The sequence below is a fragment of the Carassius auratus genome, chromosome 10, assembly GCF_003368295.1.
Source record: "Carassius auratus strain Wakin chromosome 10, ASM336829v1, whole genome shotgun sequence".
NCBI classification, from domain to species: Eukaryota; Metazoa; Chordata; class Actinopteri; order Cypriniformes; family Cyprinidae; genus Carassius; species Carassius auratus.
In genome coordinates, this window is record NC_039252.1 from 9,118,810 (window position 1) to 9,142,786 (window position 23,977).

Below are 23,977 nucleotides of genomic sequence, written 5' to 3' on the forward strand. Positions count from 1 at the left end.
CGACTGTGTGTCCTGCTCATTCAGATGCCTGCTCCACCATCACAGGACCCAGTGAGTACATGCGCACACACACAGTGATTCACACTGCTAGTTTGGATGTTGAACACATGGGGGTGACATCCCTCCGGACCAGGGGCTCACGTGGCATTAAACTCAGGCCACCCATGTTAAGACTGTGTCTTGAGAACTAGATTGACCAACTAGCAGTTGTAGCTCATTGTTATATGTGTATGTTCTTGTGTTTGATTTCAATACAGTAAGTGAGACTGGGCGTAGTTGTCCACATAGTTTTGATCCAGTTTATTCCAGTGTGATTTTTATTACTTTTTTATTTTTTAGAAAGACCCATTTCTGTAGGTCTATAGACACACACCCTTAAAGACTTGGTTGCAAATAAAGATTTGCGAAGACTGAATTCATAAAAATGCTGATGCTGATTTAAGACTGTTTAAAGCGCACTGTGCAGAAAACAAACAATTATGCATTTGGTCTTCTGACTCAACCTGCAGTTAAGAGACGCCATGAAACTCTTGTGACAACTAGCCCTGCTCACAACTATTTTATAATACTGCTGTCTGCGGGGTTGCACACACTCTCAACAAGCGTGCAAACCAAACAGTGGATTATTTGACGCATCCTTCAGCAATGTTCGGCCTGCGCAGATGTTTTTGTAAGCGTTAAATTGTAGAGCCCTCTAAATCCACCATGTGTTTTCCTCACCACAGACTCCGTGATGAAGTCATGCGCTTATAAGTCCTTCTGTGACAAGTCTCACATGAGCAATGGGGAGATGAAGCTGGAATGCTGCTTCAACGACGAGTGTAACGGCCCTCACCGGTCCCACAGCCATGGGGAGCACCACAACACGTCCTCGAGCCTGAGCTCCAGCCCCGTCCTGCTGCTGGGACTCCTGCTGCTTAGACTGGCTCTCAGTTCCCTGTAAACCTGTAACACAAATACAGAAATAAATGATGGAGTACAGGTGTTCATGTAACTGATAGATGAGCTTTTGTCTGTTGGGGGGCAGAATAATCAGTGTGTTTTTGCTGTTACACATACAGGGGTTGAATAAACACTGCTTAGATTTGGTGTTCATCTCTTTTATTTTCTGTTGTATGTGAGCTCAAATGAGCGTCTGGTTAACTAATGAATAAATTAATAAATGACCGGCTCAAATGCTGATGGTCTGTCTGATTCGACTCTGTTCAGCTATCTTTATCTCTGAATGTCTGTTTCCAGTAAGCATGGAAAAGTAAGCATCCGCTCGCGGGGCCACAGGGCATCCCTAGCATGACGTCAGTCATGTGCAGCAGACACATGGGGCGTGCTGTAACTTTCATCATGTGGTAGTGATGGCTGGTTTCAGGTTGCTGAGCTGGTGGGAGGCGGTAAAACTCGTTTAAAAGTGTTGCAGGACACAGAGAGAATCAGCGCTGCTGCAGCTGCGGGGGTGATTGAGAAGACACTGACGAGTTAATTCACAGGAACGACGCTTTCCGAGGTAAGTTTATGGCGCCAAAAAGAATTAGAGGCTATGGTAGTATTTAATCATTTATTTTCTAAATCGAATTGTGTTTAAAACGCTGATATAGCCACTAAAATATATATCTTGGAATGCTGACATCCGAGTTGTTCTTTTGAGTGTCTTTAATAAAGTGCCTGTGATATTTAAACCGCTGTAAATATGTAACGTTTGGCTATACATACTATATCTACATATATATCACAAAATGTATTGTGCCTTAAATACACGTGACTGTGCAAAACATAACTTGTGCACACATACATATTGAAGAATAGCCTACATGTTACAATTATACTGTATTAACTAGCCTACTTGTTCCAAATAGACAACTTTTATTGCTTCGCATATGAATATTATCATTATACTATTATGAATAGTATGTGACCCTGGCTGTGAAAAAACAGCTAAAGTCAATTTAAAGCGATTTACTGTTTTCTACATATAATCGTCCTTAATAAGGTAAAGAACATTCTGTGAAAATGTAACCTTGATATCTTATTTATAGACATCTACAAATCATAGTTGAAATCAAACTTCGATGCTTGTTATCTCATAATTTGATTTTGAGACTTGAGGGTCACATATATATATATGAACATATTTGTCTCATAACTGCATCAAATAAGACAATTAATCTGTAGCCTAATGAATGAATGAATGAGCAATCAATCATACACACACAGGAAGTAAATCTAAGGAGGTTTTTCAAACTACTAAATTAGATTTAATGGTTCGTTTTGGGACAGTGATTATGACATCATGTTAAAGTCTCATTAATTTTATGCAGTGACTCTCTGACGGGGCAGCTCTTGGTGATTTGTTTGGGAACAGAATCCATTAGGGAAAGGCATTTTTCTCAGTCAGGAAATAGGATATTCTATTTCCTATGAGTACCTGGAGGAGTGTCCTGAACATTAATTAACATCATGATGTGCAGATAACATCCTAGTTAACCCACATGAGTATGCATGTGAATAAAAAATACAGTACAAAAATGGTGTGCACATCCCAAACATCCAAATAGGACGCATGTGCACAATGTGCCTGATGAAGACCTGAAGGTCGAAACGTTGCTTGATTAAATTCCTCTGGAGCAGTAGTTTTCAGTGTGCAGACTTCAACTTCTTTATTTGTCTATGCATGTAAATAAAACATGCATCTTAACTGTTTGTGAAAATGTCCACTTTGTGGTTTTGGCAAGTTGGATGTGTAAGAATAGCAGGGGTTGTTATGTCATATGTGCTAGCGTTTCTATAAACTCCAACATCCTGGAAACCATTTGGCTGCCATTCATTGGTAGTTCTTGTGTGAACTCTGAGCTCTGTTTTTTTATTTTCTTTTTATTGTGCAGAATTAATAGATAGACATTTTTAATGCAGTAAATATACATGCCTTTGAGATACATTAATGTCAGTATCATCAGTGTCAATAATTGTAGGACATGTTCCTACAAAACCCCTCTAATTGACAGTTTGGGTTGAGTGATGGAAAAAGTAAACACCCCAGTTATCTGTCTGCTATAGCCTCAGGATTTGAGAAATGGTGTGGGCCGAACTGACATGGATGGTGTTGTTTAATGCTCTCGCAGGTGAAAGTTTAGCCATGGCGTTCCCTTCTGCATTGTGCATCTTTAGTTTCTTGGCTTTGGTTCAGGCCCAATCTGAATCCCAGCAACCCAAGATTCAGCTCCGTCTAGCGGGTAATAAACGCAAGCATTACGAGGGTCGTCTGGAGGTCTTCTACAACAACGAATGGGGGACTATCTGTGATGATGACTTCTCAATCTTAGCTGCTCATGTTGCATGCAGGGAGCTTGGCTTCCTGGGTGCTGTGGCCTGGTCCCCATCTGCAAAGTTTGGACAAGGAGAAGGTAGGCAAGAATTCTGATTGTATATTATAATCTTCTGTCCTACTGAAAGATCCATTATATGCATATATTCTTGAATTGTATTGCTAATCCATCATGTTTTAGTCATTAGAGGTAATTGATACCAAACAGAGAGTCAAAAAAGTACGGAAACAAGATTTAAAGTCAAGAGCAGACATAATCTCATCTCTCTGTCTCTTTACCACAGAAACATGATGATTTGTCTCAATAAATCTGTCCAAAGATGTAAATCAGTGGGTGGTTATGATTGAGCCCTATGGGAAGAGTAACCATTGGTCTTGACTCTTATTCCACTTTCCACAGAGTAAGCCAAATCATAAGCAGCATGCAATGCATAGTGAAGGGAAATTCTAGAAGGGTTCATATTTGATAACTTTATATTGAATCAAAGAAGTTAACAAAATCTAGCCAGACTAGAGTGGTTGAGGCTGGTTTACCAAGGCATTTAGCTAGAAGCAGGAATAATTCACCCAAATAAGAAACTTCTGTCTTCGTTCGCTTCAAAGATCCATGAGATCTTTGAGAAATTTTATAGACTGAATAGAGACTGGGACTTTTAAGCTTCAAAATGTATCATAAAAGTGTCTTTTTCAGTCAGTCAGTGAGTTGATCTTGATAAACCAATCAATCCATTTCATCAGCACAATCACTGACAATTCATTTGTGAGAGTTAGATGTCAAGAATTTAAGTGAACTTTTGAATTATTTTAGTTTGACTTTCAGTCTGACACTTGCAGCATAGCACACAAGTTGTGAGAACATCTTTAATGATTCTTTTATGGTGCTTATTAAAAAAAACTCACCATCATACAGGTTTTGAAATGGATAATGTAGAGTTGCAGGGTAATTTTTGAGAGTTCAACTGTTCAATTAAGGGAATTAAGTAGCCATATAGTGACACCAAAACACAACATCTGCTAGTGATTGACAAAACCATCAATTGCTCTTCATTACACAGGACGCATTTGGCTGGACAACGTCCATTGCACAGGAAGAGAGAAATCTTTAGCCGAATGCCCCTCAAATGGCATTGGGGTGTCAGACTGCCGCCACAGTGAGGATGTTGGGGTGATTTGCAATCAGAAGCGCATCCCTGGCCACAGGTTCATCAATACCATGAACAACAACGTTGAGGTACGTCAACTCTAGGATCACGTAATCATGCTAGTTTATTAACCTAACTGAGGTTGACAGTGCTTAGTCACTTGAAATGTACTGAAATGCGGTGCAGATGTGAATTCAGAGCTGGTAAACCAAGCCTAAGACTCCGCTGGAGGTGATTGGGATTAACAACCAGTGTTTTCCATCTGAAGAGCCAAGAATCCTACCCAGAAAAGCATTATGTCTTAGACACATGACCACATATCTTTGTCATATCCAGAAATTCAGCTCTGAGTGGTAGTTCTGCTTTCTTTCTTTCTTATCGGTGATCATTCCCAGTCACTTTATCTCATGGATGAAAGGAAGTGAAGGTCTGTTACCACAGGTTACACATTCCTCTCCAAAGTTTGCTGCTATAGAATAGTTTATTAGCGTTCAATTCTCCTTTTATGATGCGCCAGCTGTCCACACACACCCCTATGTCCTTTGATGCAAAGGTCTGTGCCAGAATTAACCGATATCTGTATATTTGCCATGTGACTATGGCAACCAAGGTAAGCTGGTTTGAAGAAAAGACGGACCTTTGAGAGCGATCAGAGAGCCCATGGTGTGCTTTTCCATTTGCACGACCCCAAGATTTAATGACTTTACCACATTGTGTGTCTTTCCCCCGCTCCTTCCTGTCCCCGAGACGTTCCCCCGCTCGAACTGCTGACTAATGGAAGGAATGATTTCAAAACGGAATCCCACCTATTAAATCTGAAAATTATTTTATTGTGAGAAGCGAAAAGACGGTTAGTTAAAAGATTTGAATGAGGGACGGTGTTTCTCTGGCCTGGTATGAAAAATACCAGCCGTCAGGTTCAAGTTCCTGTGATGTCACCGGTCAGGCGACAGTCTGTGAATGAATGTGAGAAGTTGTTAGGTTTTGGTAGGTGTAATCGTGACTTTTCCCTGCATCACATACCAGAAGTCTGAGACACAGACGCTCCTCTGTGAAGCTCGTATGAGTGAATTCTCAAACCCCAGGGTGAACTAAACTGAGACAGACACCCAGATTCCTCAGGCTTCCTTCCAGCGCCAATGTTTTTCTAAGCGAGAGTCCATCTTTTTTGTGTATTTTTTCTCATCAATGGACGGTGTGATTTCTGAAATAACAAAGGGTAGCAGAAACTGGCAGCCGAACAGTGCTAGATTCTTAACGCATCACAAGCGGTGGATTACAAAATGCTTCCACAAATATTATCCTTTGCCAAAACTGGAAAAAACACTTCTTTTATGTCATATACATATAAACAACACAGTTTTTATGTCTGTTTGCGCTCTTTTATTTATCTTTCCTGGGTGTCAGCACAGCTAGCCAGGGTGTGCTCCACCCTGCAAACATGACCTCTTAAAAACCTTTAAAGATGTAGGAATAGATGACAGATAGATAGTTTAGTGCGGTTTTGCTGCTATAATCACATTACCTTATTACTGATATGTAAAGAAACACTACATTACCCTGAAAACATGTAGTGTTTAACATCATCATTAGCATTAGTGTTATTTCAGAGCCCATAAATGCAGAGCAGCTACTTGATTAGCTGGGTTTAATGGCTTGTGAAGCTGTTTAGACAAGTCATTTAAAGACTATAGTTGAATGACCTCTAGCAAAAGCATTTTTAATGAATGTCTGTTTCCAAGAGAGCGTTTGGCTGCGTTTATGTGCAGATAGAGTCATGAGTTTTCACAGAAGCAGAGATATTTTCACATTCACATTTTTGTGATAATGTACACATTGGCTAAAAACTTCCCTAAACAACCTAGCAACCAAACAGAACCGCGTATAAAACACCAAGCAACATGCTAACATTCACAGTAGCATTGTAACATCACCACCACTTTTTTTCAACCATAAACTCCAAGTGCTATCATTTCTGTTTGAATGACCAATCATATATTTAACTGTTTATATTGCTTTCCTTTTTATCACAGTATTCCCAATATATTATCTCCCTCTGAAACATAAACATGTTCTTATCACTTAGAACTGACCACACACAGCTGGACACAAATGTTTTGTCTAAACTAATACGATAAAACAAAAGACAGGATCTCGGAACAGAGAGCAGAGGTAAATGAATGAGTGAATTGTTTGTTTTGTATTCTTGTAAACATTCAATGGAACAGGAGAACAGCTCATCATATAATCAAATGAATCACCACCACACATGGAAACAATCAGAGTGGTTCCCAAAGGTTCAGAGCAGGCAAACTCTTTGCTTGGTTTGAGTTCAAGAAAATGCTTTAATAAATCAGCTTATGATTATATAACTTATTTACATGTTTGTCTACAGCAGATGTTTCCTTCCAACACAACTTCATATTCTTGGTATATACAGAACATGCAGATGAGAATATACAACTTGCTAAGATACACTGCAACCAGACATGACATTCAGATGTTTAGAAGTCCTCAGGACTGAACTTTAGAACATAGTAAGGTCATGTTCATGAGGCAAAAAGACAGGACCTAAAGTAGATTAAATGCTTTGAATTACTCTATATAGTTACAAGATCTCTTGCTGTATTGACTTTTAAGTATATGTAGATATATTGCTGCTATATCTATATTAAGTTATAACGGGAAGCCTAATATGTTCTCCCAGAACCCAAGATTAGTCAGAACAAATATTGGGTTCTGGGAGAACATATTAGTCTTCACAGGTGTCTTTGTCTGCAAGGTGTTAAGAACTGCTCTTGAATTATGGAAGACCAGTCTTTTGGGAAGAATCTCCAGGGTTGAACATAAATATGCCCAGAGATGTTCTGTGGAATAAAAGTTCAGGGGTCATGTTAAGCTTAATCGTTTCCATGCAACCGACTTGTTCGTGGGACCCTTGTGGCCCTTTACTACTGCTGAGCTCACCATTAATTCTCTCATTGTTTGTTTCTTGTCCTCCCTCTTTTTTCCTTCATGCACACTGAGTTGTAAGTGGTACCCTGACACAAAGATGACCCTGAAGACAAAAGCATAGCTAAAAATGGCATTCCTTTCAGACAGTTGTAGACGGACGGCCTTTGGTGAGGTGGTGTGAATATGAGTTGTGTTTGAGAGTGATGACAAACCGAGCTGAAGAAACTTCCTGCTTTTTGGGGGATGGGAATGATAGTCTGTACATATGTTCTGTAATGGTGGAGAGAATCCAGATGTTGTCCATGTAGCCTCTTTCTTAGACAGTCCCTCCAGAAAAACGCGTTTATGCGATCGCCTGATTTAATGCATAATCAGCCAAAGGCCGCATATTTATGCGGGGTCGCATTTTTTCAAATACGCCGCTCTTTTGCTGTACAAATTGCCTATTTCAGAAAACAAAATATGCGGGGCTAGCATGATTTCATAATCCCTGTATTTTCGTTGCAAAAAACTCACATATATATTAGCAGAAAGTTGAAAAATGTTGCGTTTACTTCACACAAGTAGAGCGCCATTTTCCCCCTATTGCCATGGGAACCTTATGAAGTGACGTAATTACTTGACGTGAACATCTGCAAACCCTGCGGTGAAACCAGGTTGAAACTTGAAGCGCGTTTGATGAAATAGAGAAAAAAAGGTGATTCCCCCAACACCCCCTTCTTACTAGGCTACTAACACTGTTGTAGTTTCATTCAGAAGTTGATGCAACTTTACAGTTGTAATATTGCACTTTTTTGTTACAGAACAGTACCAAAAACTTACAATTGTAATTATATTAGTAATATGTAAAATAATTTACGTTGCAGTAAGAGATTGCCACTTAAATATTCTGTGATTTAGTATGCTCGCTTATCATAGTAAGTAATAAGAAATCACTCTTTACATTAAGGTAGTAGCCTAGTGAGAAAAAGGTGTTGGGGGAACCACCTTTTTTTCTCTTTTACATCAAACCGCATTTTTTGCAAGTTCGCGCAATTTCATCGCATAAAATTGAAATTGCATATTCCATCGCATTTTTTAAGAAAACGTGCCGCAAAATCAAGGATTTTTGCCCGCAACAATCACAAACAATATCCGTGTTTTCTGGAGGGACTGCTTAAGATTACTTCAGCAAGAATCAATATACCAGCTGGATCCATCCACCCCTCACATTCATCGTTTACTTCCTAAAAAAGTGCCTAAAATTCCCTCAACAATCAACAAGTGTTTTCACTCTGAGTCCCTGGAACAGGCACGTGGAGGACCAACGTGAAACACGAGGCAGGAAGTGAAAAAGAGAGGAGAATTTGACTGCGCAACCATACCAGACACCGTCACCTCTCCCTCGCCCACATCCAAAAGCCCTAAAGAGGAACATTAACGGCATGTAAATATTTTGATATCTGGATTCCATGAAGGTGAAAGGAGGTGGTTCTGTCCCAGCTGGCACCTCAGCTACTGAGGAATGTCTGGACTACGAGGGGCTTCCAGTCTCACTTCTACCGTTTCCATCGCTTACACAGGGACCCCTCGCTCTTAAACACAGTCAGATGTGGGAATGGTTTCTCACTTATATGAATGACTGTAAGTGCGTATGTCTCAGACGTATTAGTCTATATGAGCTGACAGACAGCATTTACAGTCTCAAAAAGACCTCTTTGTCAATTCTCATTCCTGAAAAAATCCCACACATTGTGAAGTAGAGGTGATGTGATTGAATGAAAGATGATGTATGTTTGGCTGTACACTTACACACATTTACACATTTAGATTATTGACAGGGATTTCATCCAATAAATATCTTTAAAAGCATTTGTGCATGAAGGTACCTGGACAGACTTCTGAGCTTTGGTGATAACTAAGCAAATATTAAATTATAATACTACAATATTAATTTTATGCTACAAATGACATTAAAAGTGGAAAAGGTTTCCCTCCAAGAATTGTGGCGGCTTACATGTGTTAACAGCTTTTTAATGATGGAGATTCACTTTAACCTAAACTGCAATATTGAGGGCTAATGGGCTTCTGGCATTTGTCCAGCAATGTCAGACATCTTTTTAACTTCTTGCATAAGGTAAAGAGCACTGGTTGCTGCAGTTGCTTGCTTTATTTAATTGATTTAATTAATTTTCAGCTTTGAATTAGACACAAAACCTTGCCATTGGTAGTGCTTTGCTCTGCCATTGAGCTACATGAACACAAAAATACCTTTCATGTGAATTCATAGTATTTTCTGGTTAAAGAGACCTCAATAGGGTCAGTTTTCTTTTACATCTCTAGGAATTTCCCCAAAACAAAGCCTTGGGTTTGAAGGCTTGATGGCTCCTGTCGAACTTGTCATCCTATCAGTCAGGAACATTGCCTTCATTGTTGGTCACTGCATGTCGAGTCTTGGACCAGACATTCTTCAAGCTTAACAAAGCAGAAATTGTTGTTTCAACTATTCTGTACAGAGAACATTCCTTATTAGACAGATACTTTATACCTTAAAGGGTGCTTGATCTAATATACCCAACACTTGGAACATAGTTGGGCCGTATCCTGATTTAAACGCTAAACCAGTTTGAATTACACACACAGTATGAATAAAAAAATATATATACAAAAAGCATACCAGAAAAAGTGGCTTACCAACGGTAACGTTAGACAGTGTCCTGGATTGAGAGAGAATCCCTGTTAAAAGCATACATTTCTGAATAATGACAGTGAATACAGTAGTTCTGCAGACTAGGTCTCATGCATTCTGATAAAAGCACAGTCTGGTGTGATAAACCATGAAACCCTGATACAGATTTTTGTTCAGTCCGCCCAACACTACCTGCAAGGCATTTTTTTATATATATAAATATGAGGATTTATGAACATTCCAAGTGCATTTTCCATCGGCAAACTCAAATGTACTTGTGCCATCATAGTATATCAATCTCTGAGTTTCCTATGTGGGCTAAACCTGAGAATGATAAAACGGGGCGTCACTTTGGTTTAAAAATATGCAGTGGAAGGTATCTGGTCTGGTTTCTTTAGGCGGAGGTCACGCTATCAGGCAACAGGCGTAGGCACTTCCTCACATCTGGCTGGATGACCCCGACTCACGCCCTCAGCTTCAACACTCAACTCTTTGGTTTCCCCCAGACTTCCAGTGCTTAAGCAAACAGTGATGTGTCTGACTCGAGAGCCCACTTCAACTGGACCCAACCCATCAGTCTGGCCTTTATATAGTAATATTTACATTAAACTCAGTTCTGCTCACTCTGCGTCTAGAGCATTTAGGTCCACGTGAGGCCGCCACATTCCTTTGGCTTATCCCCGTTGGCCAACTTTCTCTCTCCCTTTTCTTTAATGCACACAAATGCACATTAACACATGCCAAAATTAAATCAGAAGCCACAGCCTTCGTTTTATGTTTACCGTGGTCCGTTGAAACATGTCCGGTAACCACCTCCCTGTTAAAAGTACAACATTGCTGGGTTTACACATCTAAAACATTCCTTTCAGTTGATATCATGGCAAACAGCCCTCGTGAGGGCACATGTGAGGGTATTTTTTTGCAGCTAACAAAGATGCCTTTTCATTTTATAACAGTTAATGTTCCTTCAAGCTGGAAGATTCCTGTATTGGATTGGATGACAGATTCTACTGTAATAGAAGTGCATGAACTCCTCAAAATCTAGGATGATTACCCCAAGAATGTTTTGAGAGATACTGAAGTGAGGTTTTTGGTCAAATTCCAGCTTTGGCCTTGTCTTATAAGCTGTATCTGGCAAGCCTTGTCAAATGTGAGACATGGATTATCTGGCTGGCCCTCAGATTCCACCCTGAAGGAGTAGAAGACACTCTTCTGACTAATACGGTGTCTGCAACATCCAGAACTTAAGTCATTTGCTGCTACTAGAGGAAGTGGCCTAAATAAACGATCCATTCTGGGAATAATGTGGGAATTCCGATAAAGACTGATAACATGCTCTTTTGTTTTTTCCACCCTAGACTCTCGAAGAACGGGTGGAAGACATCCGTATAAGACCCATTTCATCTCACCTCAAGCGCATACCCATTACTGAAGGATACGTGGAGATTAAGGAACGGGGCAAATGGAGGCAGATCTGTGATGAGGAGTGGACCCCGCTGAACAACCGAGTCGTCTGTGGAATGTACGGATTCCCCGGAGAGAAGAACTACAACAACAAAGTCTACAAGTACGGAAAAGTCCCCGCTGCTTTGCTTTGTGTGATAAACAGCCATGAGTCAAACACAAATTTGGAAAAAAGATACATTTTCAGGCCTTTGTGATTAGGACGCACTAAAAATCAAGAACAAACAGACAAGAAAGAAAACAGAGTTTTTAGGGTTTCCTCAAAAGTAACTTTCTAAAGTTTAAAGTTACCATGTAAACAGGCAACAAGAGTTATTTAGTCCACAGATGTGTGTGAACGCCTCCACAAGTGAATCATGGCCAGATTGTTTCCCAACATAATTCTTGGCAGTTTCGCCTCTAACAGAGAACATTTTGTTTCCACTGTAACTCTGGTAAGGACATTTTATAGTAAAACTGTCTATAAATTATAATTTTAGGGTGTTTTAACCACATTTGTACACTGAAACACACTATAACACACAAAAGTTCATAGCCAGTGCATATATTTTAGTGTAAGTTTATAGAAAAAAAGAACATTCCAGGAATTTTTTTTTTTTTTTTAAGATGTATTCATGGGTTTATTTCTAAACTAAGCAACATACTAAAGAAAGTAATGCCTGGTGATATTTAAAGAAGAGGTTTGTCCATGTTTGTTTGTTTTGTTGGAACATTTTATAATGGTCCACTTTTTAAACCGCTGGCCATGTGACCTCACTTTTCCTCAGTCCATTTATCATGTTATTCATGCCATTGAGAAACACAATTTTGCAAAGAAGTAGGACATAGTAAATGGTATTGCCTTACCTAAGAGTTGACGTGTAGTACCAAAAATGCTACTGAGATATCAAAAAATGCTCCGAAATCTGGACTCAGAACATGCTGTACTCATTAAACGAGTGTTTCAAATTTCCTAACCTGAAGGATAGTTTGAGTCAAGATGTTTGGTGACCTTTGCTGAACTAGGATTTTCTCTGGACTGTGGAATCATGGGAAAAGTCATGTTTTCTTGGGTTAGCACAGCAGTACTGCCACAGGCAATGTCTGGTCCCTATAGTAATCACAACACGTCCTTCTGAATAATATCCTCCTAAACAAGAATTCAATATCTGAAGTATGTGTTTAATTGCATGATTAATTATTTTGTAGCACTACTGATCTTTATCTGTGGCTCTGTTTTACAGATCTCTGTCCATGCGTAAGAAAAAGAACTACTGGGGTTTCTCAGTGAACTGCACAGGAAATGAAGCCCACCTGTCTAGCTGTAGGCTGGGCAAACCCTTGGAGCCCAAGCGGAACGGCACATGTGGACGTGGCCTGCCTGTGGTGGTCAGCTGTGTGCCTGGAAGAGCTTTTGCCCCCTCATCCTCCACTGGCTTCCGCAAGGCTTACAGACCAGAGGTTGGTAGCCTTACAATTTAAGTAACTGTTTTCACTAGCGCTGCTTAGCATCAAAATAAGGACAGACTCTTGAATAAAAACAGTTTTCCTAAGAATCAGTGTCATCGGCAAAATAAAATAAGTCATTCATCATTGTGTTTCCTGAAGGCGTTTTGGTTAGCATTGGGCTCACAGACTGACAGTTGATCAGCAAGTCATTATATACAGTGATATTTAAAAGTATATTATGGTCTTAGACTTTGTAGAACATATCCAACATGGAAAATATCTAATAGAGAATAGTAATTAATGGCATGGTACAGTTAACAGAGCATTAAGTATTAGATTTGAAGGTAGTAGCTGCTAGCGCTTCTCAACAGCGAAAAAAGATTGACGATAGGGTAAAATAGTATTCCTAAAAATCAACAGTACCAGCAGCAATAATCATCTTTCATAAGGTTTTCCAGATGGTATTATATACACCCAACTACTTGATTGAAAATTATCCATGGTTTTACTACGAATGCCCTAAGCTAACCATAGTTTAACCATAGTATTTGTAGTAAAACTGTTGTTACACAAATAGTAACATGAGGGTTGCAATAATTATTATAGTATATTATATCCTTAAACTTAGAACATATAAAAAATGAACAATAATGAGTCACTGACATGAACAACATGCACAAAATGAAGTTTGTATTAGCGGCCCCAAGCGCTGCTTAGCAGCAAGGAGTGATGCTGGAATAAAAATAGCTTTCCTAAGAATCTACGCTGTCACCTGCAATGATATAATGAAGGAAAATTCCTTTTGGACTGTCTTCCATCAGCAGCTCGCGGTTAGCACTGGGTTCTGAATGTTGAACGCTAAGGTTACAGTCCTTCTCAGAGATGATTTGTGGTTGTGGAATGTTTGGCGAGTCTGTTATCCCTCATCTATCAGCCTCTTACATTTCTGGAAAGAATCGCTTACTCTTCCATTGTTTTCCTGTGGATCATCATGTCAAAGTGTCACTTCAGTCATGAAGTACATTAAATCATATTGTCTTTTCGAAAGAAAAGGAGATTACATAATAGTCAAACATGACCCCAGAGGCCTGAAGTGAGTGTGTATAAACAAGGGATGGAAAAAATTCATCTGAAAGGCTGAGTCACCTGAATCAGATCCATATACAGAGACTGAACAAACGCAGGTCACTGAGGGCGTGTGGACTGATCATCCTGCTGATTTCTTCCATCTCTGATGACACAGCAACCCTTGGTTCGTCTGCGGGGGGGTTCGCGGATCGGTGAAGGGAGAGTGGAGGTGCTGAAGAATGGAGTTTGGGGAACCGTCTGCGATGATAACTGGAACCTGAGGGCTGCCACCATCGTGTGTCGAGAGCTGGGCTTTGGGAGCGCCAAAGAGGCTCTCACTGGAGCCAAGTTAGGACAAGGTTAGTTCATACACTATCAGTGGTTCTAAACGAATAGACCTTGGGGAGTCAATCCCATAAGAATCAGTTCTTTGATTCTGAGACATTGAGATTATCTCCATTATCTGGATTTCCAAAATACTAGATGTATAAGAAGAAGCTTAAAGGAATAGTTCACCCAAAAATGAAAATTATGTCATTAATTAATTACAAAGCTTCATGTCATTCCAAATCTATAAGACCTTTGTGCATCTTCAGAACACAAGTGAAGAGCAACGCGTCTGAAACGTTCAAGGTCCAGAAAGGTAGTAAGGACATTGTTAAAACAGTGGTTCAGCCGTAATTTTACGAAGCTACAAGAATACTTTTTATGTGCAAAAACAACAAAAATAACAACTTTATTCAACAATTTCTTTCTTCCATGTCAGTCTTAACCATGTGTATTCCTCTGCTAGTAAAAAAAAATTATAAAATTATATTATACTGCATATCTTGTGTTTCACAAGTGGTACTCAGAAAATGTCTATAATAATCTTTAATATCTAAATTTTTTTGAAAATGAAGTATACTCATTAAGCAGGAAGCAAAAATCAGATGCACATTGTCCTAAAACTGCAACTTCTACAGCAGTCTCTGTGTCTGGCATTCATCAGACGTTCATGGATCACTGCTCTGTACTAAAGGGTCTTAGATCAGGGGCATGAGAGGCAGATTTTTTGAACATTCTTTGGCAAGGAGACTCATGCGTAACGAAACATCTGTTCTGCAACCGTTGTGAAGATAGTTGCTCCTCAGCTGATGTTTGGACAGGTTCCTACAGTACTGGATGTTTAAAATCCATGTTTAAAGAACTTGCTCAAAGAATATGTGCACATCCAGAAATATCTCACACTTGTGCACTTGTCTTTAATTCCATGCATCAGGTTTCACTTAAATCACACTGAAATAAGGATGGTAGTTTTGATAGCTCATTGAATGTAGGAAATATACAACAAGGAAAATATTTAGTCATCTATGGCAAAGATTATATTTAGAACTAAATTTCAAGTAGAGACAAATGCTTTCTTCTTCCTCCAAGAGTTTGTTTATTTATTTATATATTTTTTTCAGAATTGAATACATCAACTTTAAATCAGTAAACTACTTTAAATCAGTCCCAAAGCTGTTTTGGTTCATTTTAAATGCATTCTACCAAACAAATGACCTTTTGTGGGGTTTTTTAGGCTTTATTTTATCATGTTTTTAAAAGTTGAGAGTGAGATCGACAGCTTTTGCTCATTTCAGTCTAAACAAATACTTCTTCAGTTTTGCTGCATCTAATGTTTCATGTGTGTCCAGTAAATAATATCTGAGTATGACATCTGTCTGATGTTCATATTAGCTGAATCCCTTTTTTTAGGTCCAAAATGTGCCTTTGAGCAAGTCATTTCACCCAAGGTTACTTCAAAATGGACACTGAATATTTATGTGTATTAAATATATATCAAGTGTAATATAAATGTAATATAAAATATGCTGATTGTTTTCTGTGTTGTTTCTCTACTGTGTTTTTTTAACAGAACAGACAGAAAAATGTAATTTAAACACAAATCAATATTCCCTGTCCATGAACACCCTGTTTTTTTGCCATAATGTATATCCTCATTAACTTATTCTGAATGTGTGTTTTCTCAGGAATGGGTCCGGTCCACATGAATGAGGTGGAGTGCTCTGGATTTGAGAAATCTCTCACGGACTGTTACTTCAATAATGATGCTCTGGGCTGCAGTCATGAGGAGGACGCTGCCGTCCGCTGTAATATACCTGCCATGGGTTTCCAGAAGAGGGTCAGGACCCTTACACTCTCCTTACTTATTCTATTATTGTTCTAACACAGGCTACAAATTCACAAATATGTATTTTTGACTACAACAGATACGTCTAAGCGGAGGAAGGAACCCACATGAGGGACGTGTAGAGGTTCTGACTGAGAAGAACGGCTCTCTGGTTTGGGGAACCATTTGTAGTGAAAACTGGGGGATGGTCGAGGCCATGGTGGTCTGCAGACAGCTGGGATTGGGCTTCGCCAGCTATGCCTTTCAGGTAAATCTACCCATTAAAGTGCTCAAGTCTTTTTTTTCTTGTGGCAAAATTACCAGATATTCACCAAAAAACTTGCTTGTTAATTGTCAGTAGTGTAGAGACATAGATGTGGAGATTTCAAGCTGGGTAGATTTCTGTTAGTCAGCATGGTAAATTCATTTGACCAAAGGTCCTTGCACACAGAGTCCGAAATTTTCATATGCGTTTTTTTTTTTATATATATATTCGTCATCCTTTCCTATCAAAATACTTGCTACAGATTCGAAAACTTAGAAAAGTGAACCAGATCTGATTTTCTTTTATGACAGACGAACATTTCCGATGCAGTGTGTAAACGCGATTGACAAAACATGACGTCTTATTAATTTAATTATATTACAAATATATATATATATATTTTTTTTTTTGCGCCACCATTCTCACCCTCTTGTGCAACAACAGCTGCTCCGGGAACGTGATCTTAGCTCAAACATAATTGGACGACCGTTTCGTCACACAGGACGAAAAAAAACTGTTTGCTTTTTTCACGGTGTGAATGATTGTGCCCGGTGTGAATAGCCCCATACGAATCCATTTAGATTCAAAAGCGTCACAGGACCAAATTTTCACGTTCAGTGTGAAAATCTGTTTGAGGAAACCTTTAACCTGCAAACTAAATTCCTGATTGTGTGGATTCCTATTAAAATGACTAGATTTCGCCTAAGATTCGCCAGTAAATAAAAGTTGTTTCCAACACTCAATCCAGCATATTTGACCATCTAAGGAAGGACCACCTTCAGTAGTGCTAACCTTTCAATAGCCACAGTGAGTCATCATAGTGTTCGTAGCACGCATTTGTATGAGACTGTTTTAGGGCACTTGGTGTAGATGAAGGACTTTAATAAGGGCACATGCCATGTAGTCAGTGTGGTATCCCCATTTAATCCACCACAAGCTTCCTGGATCCTGTAACTCTGTTCAATCCCATTCATTTCAATAATTAATATTTGAATGTGCGTGTAAGATCACAGAGACTGTCTGGGACTGAGATGACTGGACTAGAGACGGATATTTAACAGCCCAGTGACAAACTCGCAGCAGTACAAGCCTGGAAGCTATTAATGCATTAGAAACGGTATGGAGGGAATAGCTTGATGGGCAGTTTTATGAGTGGAAATTGGAAAAGCCTAAAGTGCTTCTGCAGGGTAATGCCATGATCAAGTGTTTTTATGATGATTGACTGAAATTCGCCACTAGCTGAGGCACATGGTTGCATGTCAAGACATCATTTCCTTAACGGCTTCAACTTTGGGACACAAAGCAGTTCTATCTCATGTCATTAAATTATAAGTCCCTCTTGAAAAGGCTAGTGTATTATGCTAGTGTGGTATTGGTTTAACTGGAGCCCAGCTTAAAAAAAATCAGCATATTAAAATGATTTCTGATCATGTGCCACAGACTGGAGGAATGATGCTGAAATTCAGCTTTACATCACGGGAATAAATTACGTTTTAACATATATTCAAAGAGAAAACAGCTGTTTTGAACTTTAATAATATACAATATCACTGTTCTTAACTTAGTTTTAATCAAATAAATACATCTTAGCGAGCACGAGCAAGAGACTTCAAATGATGCATTAATAGGGAAGTTTGTTCACCGACATTTACGTTTTCTCTTACCGAACTTGAAAAGTGCAGGATACAACTTCCAGATGTCGGAGGGGCCATTAAATATTCGGTCTGGAGCGGTGGCTCTTTCTTTCCAGACAGCATGTGTGGAGGGTTTTACAATGGCGAGGGTTGAAGGAAGCACATGGAAAGTCTGACAGAATGTGCCCACAGTCCCCTGCCCACAGCGGGAGTCCAGCCGGCTTATCTGTCAGATCAGGCAGTGACTCAGCGCTGTGCAGTCTAACACAAAACACATGGAAAACACCCTAATGCTAGATGATTATGTTTTTGCATCCCAAGAACACTGACAGACACTTTCCCCTCTTGTGGGGGACAGCTTGTCTTATGTTTCAGACCGCTAAACTTATGCAACAGGGATCTTGGGAGCAGATGCTCAAATCACGTTTGGGAACACATTAGTCGATCTGGAAACCGTGATAAAACAGCCCTCGTTTGGTGAGAAGGCATAATGACAGCCAGATATCCATTGTCTTAGATTTGCTTCAGGCTTATTATAGTTCAATGAAACTGAAACCGTAAAAAAGCTATAAAACTAATTTTAAATAAATGCATATAAATATGTTTTTAATGAGTAAATAAATATTCAAACTTATTTTAATTCAACTAGTTTTCATTTAGATGCACTATAATACTTGATGTACTTAAATATCTAAAATGAAAGATAAAAAATACTAAAGCTTTAACAAAACTTAAAATAAATTAAATACTAATTCATTAAAAACTATATTAGTATTTCATCAGTGCTAAAAAATATGACTGGTTTACATTAGATTCATTAGAAGTATGTTGCTTTTTGATGTGATTTGAAGAAACAAAATGATCAAAATGTTCTTACAATCGTTCTCAGATGTGAACAGAGGGAAACTGAAATTGCATCAAATCAGTGAACAAATTATTCTTTTGAGCCAGTTCTTCTCGAAAAACAAACTGATTTTGCTCAGAGACAAAAATGATTATTTTACCAATTTAATGACGGTGCAAAATCAATCAATCAATCAGATAAAAAGAAATAAATCCATTAATTTCTCGGCAGCTCATGTGTAGCGTGTGTTTGTTTGTACAGGAGACGTGGTACTGGGCTGGAGAGGCGAGTGCAGATAATGTTGTGATGAGTGGGGTCAGATGCTCAGGAACTGAGATGAGTCTTCCTCAGTGTCTTCATCACGGCAAACACATCAGCTGTCCCAAAGGAGGAGGACGCTTCGCTGCTGGGGTCACCTGCTCTGATAGTGAGACAATCGCCTCTTTATTTAAATCCTGGCTTTGTTAACAAGCTCAATGTAATAGTAGACTAAAATGCTGCTTCAAAGCTACACTTCAACTGTCACATAATCTTCATTTTTTTTAAGTATTCAAGATGGATCATCAGTTCCATGTGTTCTAACTTGCCCTGGTTGTCTAGACTGATACGCATTGAGGAATTTGCTCTGTCTGACCTCTGACCTCTGATCTCAGCGGCTCCTGACCTGGTGCTGAACGCTCAGCTGGTGGAGCAGACCACTTACCTGGAGGACAGGCCCATGTACGCTCTGCAGTGCGCTCTTGAGGAGAACTGCCTGTCCAGCACGGCCAAAAAGAACGACCACAGCTCCTACCGCCGCCTGCTCCGCTTCTCCTCCCAGATCCACAACGTTGGCTTAACAGATTTCAGACCCAAACTGGGTTACCACGCCTGGACCTGGCATGAGTGTCACAGGCAAGACCTTACACCCCTCAGTAAACACATATGCGAAGATAAGATGTCACAAAATCATTTGTGCCAATGAGACGATGTTTAAAGTCTCATACTGTTGTGACTCTGCAGGCATTATCACAGCATGGAGGTTTTTACTCATTATGATCTGCTGAGTCTGAACGGCACCAGGGTGGCAGAGGGTCACAAGGCCAGCTTCTGTCTAGAGGACACTCAGTGTGACGAGGGTGAGAACTGAGGAAATGTATTTATGTAAATAAAATAGTGTTTTTGTATACACATACACAGGGGTGCACATAAGTGGTCTGCAGGTCCGCATGCGCGACCAAAATAAAAAATGCGTTATATAAATATGTTCTGACAGCGTGTTTACATACCGACATGGTTGACAGCTGTTAATACACAATTACCATTTTAGATCACAAACTGTACTATATAAGTTTTATTTTCAACCTGAAAGCATAAATCTAGGCTGTGCCTACCGTTTCAAAGCACAATACAAACTGTGACATTAATCCACTGACGCTCTTTAATCAGCAGCAGCGCTAAATCCGGTACTTGCCGGCAACCTGCCAAAATAAAAGCCTGCTGATTTTAAGTTTGAATATAATGAAAATGATTTCATTTATTTATTTTTAGACGCTTTTTTCCAAAGCGACTTAAAATTGGGGAATACATAAAGCGATTTTTCTTAAAGAGGCAAAGAAAGTAGTAGTAAAAATTTGCATTTTATTTTTAAGCTTACTATAAAATAAATGTATTTGTATTTAATACTAGGACTGCCTTTTATTTTATGTAATAATATTATCACACACTATTATTTAGTTTATTTATTATTATTTTATTAAAAATAAAAAAACGAAATAAATCAAGTGCAATAATATTTTTTACTTTACATCATATTTGCCCAGAAAAATACATATTTGCCATATAGGGGATGACATGATAAGAAAATGATTTGAAATGAAAATGTTTTAATGAAACTGTTGTTTTCTTTGCTCTAGGTATTCAGAAACGGTATGTTTGTGCCAACTTTGGTGAACAGGGCATCACCGTTGGCTGCTGGGATACCTACAGACATGACATTGATTGTCAGTGGATTGATATCACAGATGTCAAACCAGGAGATTATATTTTCCAGGTAGCGTTTTACCTAAAGTGAAAAAACGTCAAAATCTATCTTAAATTCTTTGGTTATTTTTTTGATAAATATTCTAACAATTCTATTATTATTGATAAATAGTCTAACATAATTTTTTTTTTATAGCCATTCTGAATTTGTATTTTTCTGACAATATTCTGTCACAGGTTGTAATCAATCCTAACTATGATGTAGCCGAATCAGATTATTCCAATAACGTTATGAAGTGCAAGTGCCGCTATGATGGATACAGGATATGGACGTACCAATGTCATACAGGTGAGCTGCAGATAAAACTGTACTGACGTTCTACCAGAACTGTTTAAAAGCCATTAGAAGTGAATTCTACCACCTCTACCACTTTCCAGGTGGCTCGCGGAGTTCAGACACGGATGAGTACCCTGGAATGAGCAACCAGCTGCACTTCAGATAGGACCCAGTGAGGAAGAACCAACGCTCTCGCTGGAGGACGCTGCAGGCTGTCACTCAGACTATTCACATATTACTGACCACTAGAGAGACTCCAGCACTCTTTTAGGTTGAAGTACAGCTTGTTCTTTCATGGTCCTCGCTATATCAAACTTGCTTTTAACAGAAACGATTTAAATTCCTGTACTGTACTTGCTTTATTCATTTTTGGTGCTTGAAGTGCTTATCTGTTGGTTGTAAAGTTTACAAACCCATGCAGTAATGTTCAAACTGGATCTTAATATTCAGTTTTCAATTCTTTCTGCATTATAACTTAAATTCCCAAAGCCTGCAGTTTCATGAAATCATGAGCCCCACTAGCGGCTGTCTAACTCTTGTGCTTTATTCATCAAGCATGTCAAGTAATTTATTGTGTTCAGTCAGGGATTATGTTTTGTCAGGTTTTGTGTATGCAATGTGAAACTGTAAAAATTTGGTGCAATTTTGTGAAGCATCTACCCTCTGTTTTATGAGGGTATCTATGACCAGTTCAATGGTTTCCAGATATACAATGTGTTTATGACTGAACAACACATTTGGTCAAATCATTGCAACGTTTTCTATAATAAAAGCAATTCATGTGTGTTATTTGGAAGATGGTGTTTATGTGAACCTCACAACCCACGTTAAACCCAGTTAAACACGTGACACCAAAACAACTGTGGTCCTGGATGACCCATTTTTAGGAAATCCAAGGAGCAAAAGAGCTTATTTGTATTAAATAAGGTTTAAGTTCATAAAAACATCTATTTACAATGGCTTGTTAGCATGAAGAAACAGAGCAGGGGAAAAAAAACAAACAAGGCTGTTTCCTTCCAAAGTAGAAAGAACCAAAGTCCTCTGAATGCTTACCAAAACACGCATCAAATGCTCACTTATCGTAGTGTTTCCTAAAATAGTCTTGAGTGGTGTAGTAATGTCAAGGACATTTGTTCTTTTCCCAGTCTAGTTTTAACTGAAGGACAGTCTTAGGAACTTTATTTAATATTCAGTTGAAGTTGTTTCAATGATTTCAAAGCATCTCCCCATCAAGCCCAGCGCTCTGGTCACCATCCTGTGAGCCACCACTGTGTCCGTCCGCGGACTTACCTTCACCGGCTGAATGAGCTCTGTATGGACGACATCAACATTCAAAATTATTATATTACTGACATTATACAGATCAATAATATGGCATTTGTTTGAATTTACTTATTTATTTAAAAAATACATCAAATCCAAAATATATATACAATGACTTTAAAAGGTATAATGGAAATTCTGTTACTCACCCTCATGTCATCCTAAACCGTAGGAACTTCTTGAGATATTTTGGATGAAATCCAAGAGCTTTCTGACCCTGCATAGACGGCAACCCAACTGAAATTTAGCAAGACCCAGAAACATAGTATGGACTTATAAAATAGTCCATGTGACGCAACCACAATTTTATAAAAGCAACAAGAACAGTTTTTGTGCGCAAAGAAAACGAATGAAGACTTTATTAAACCATTCTTTGTTGATTCTCGCAATTACGGATAGTAATGCTTCACATGCGTGTGTTCCTCTCAACGTTCTACGTTGTAAACACTCTGCATTGTTTATGTGCAGAGGTACTCTCGATAATGGTAGAAGACGTGATTTAGAAAACAATTGTTGAATTAAGTCATTATTTTTTGCTTTCTTTGCGCACAAAGTATTTTTGCAGCTTTGAAAATTACGGTTGAACAAACTGATGTCACATTAAATGTTACCGAAGTCCTTACTACATTTCTGGGTCTGAGAACATTTCAGTTGTGTTGCTGTCTATGCAGGGTCAGAAAGCTCTCGGATTTTATCAAAACAAATCGTAGTTTCTGGTTCCCCTCCAGCAGCGAGCAAGAAATGATTCAAGACAGTGAAAAAAAATGTAATTCTAATCTGTTATTATTTGATTAACTTCATTATTCAAGACCCATTAAGTTCTAAGACCTCAGAGAGCAAACTTTCATCAACGTCCTGCTGCTGGAGTGTGGCCTCAGTGGGAAGCTCCGTGTTGTTGGCACAGTTTTCATCTTTCATCTTTTCATCTTTGTCAAAAATGTGAAGAAAGTCACAGTCTGGTCCTAGGCTGGAGGCCACGGTGACGGACCCGACCTTGAAAGCCCACTGACTGGCCTGTGCTGTCTACTCTGGCCTCTGGTTGGCTACAAGAGGTTCCTCAGCAATGTCAGAAGATTCCACAGATGCCTCCTTGAGATTCGGTTGTTCCAGATCTATCTTATGTCTCATAACACGTGCAGTCTGGCTCTCCGTCTGCTGTTGAAGCTGGTCTCCATGTCTCTGTCCCGACTGCGCGCTCGCTCATTCCCATCTATCTGCTCTTCTTCTGGCAACCCGTCAGATGCACCGCACAGAAACTGTAGTTAGTAACATTTTGTTACATCACACATTTTAGGTAATACAGTGGGAGTACTTTTTAAATTAGTTTTAGATTACTTTTGACTGAACAAATGTTTATCGCATTGAATTTAACTAAGGGTTGCATTAAAGCAGAACATTTCTCAAGCTTTCCAGAAATTT

At 39.0% G+C, this 23,977-nt stretch overlaps 1 protein-coding gene and 1 long non-coding RNA gene across 2 annotated transcripts; both read left to right on the forward strand.

The window, feature by feature from the left end:
• On the forward strand, positions 1-829 carry LOC113109758 (uncharacterized). Its single transcript, XR_003293012.1, has 2 exons — positions 1-51; positions 726-829. It is a non-coding gene; the product is annotated as an uncharacterized LOC113109758 (long non-coding RNA).
• A 521-nt stretch (positions 830-1,350) lies between these two features.
• Positions 1,351-22,031, forward strand: LOC113109739 (lysyl oxidase homolog 2A-like). Its single transcript, XM_026273482.1, has 14 exons — positions 1,351-1,501; positions 3,114-3,395; positions 4,372-4,547; positions 11,440-11,648; positions 12,769-12,985; positions 14,217-14,400; positions 16,054-16,205; positions 16,294-16,461; positions 19,198-19,363; positions 19,590-19,830; positions 19,939-20,054; positions 20,832-20,968; positions 21,136-21,247; positions 21,337-22,031. The coding sequence occupies exons 2-14, from the start codon at positions 3,128-3,130 to the stop codon at positions 21,399-21,401; spliced, it is 2,211 nt and encodes a 736-aa protein (XP_026129267.1). The 5' UTR covers positions 1,351-1,501; positions 3,114-3,127; the 3' UTR covers positions 21,402-22,031.
• The last annotated feature ends 1,946 nt before the right edge of the window (positions 22,032-23,977 follow it).

Bases quoted from the DNA above. Each gene is read 5' to 3' on its own strand.
- LOC113109739 (XM_026273482.1), top strand. From the start codon at position 3,128: ATGGCGTTCCCTTCTGCATTGTGCATCTTTAGTTTCTTGGCTTTGGTT. The intron at 16,462-19,197 runs GTAAATCTACCC...TTGTTTGTACAG, and splicing joins TCGCCAGCTATGCCTTTCAG to GAGACGTGGTACTGGGCTGG. The intron at 20,055-20,831 runs GTGAGAACTGAG...TCTTTGCTCTAG, and splicing joins GGACACTCAGTGTGACGAGG to GTATTCAGAAACGGTATGTT.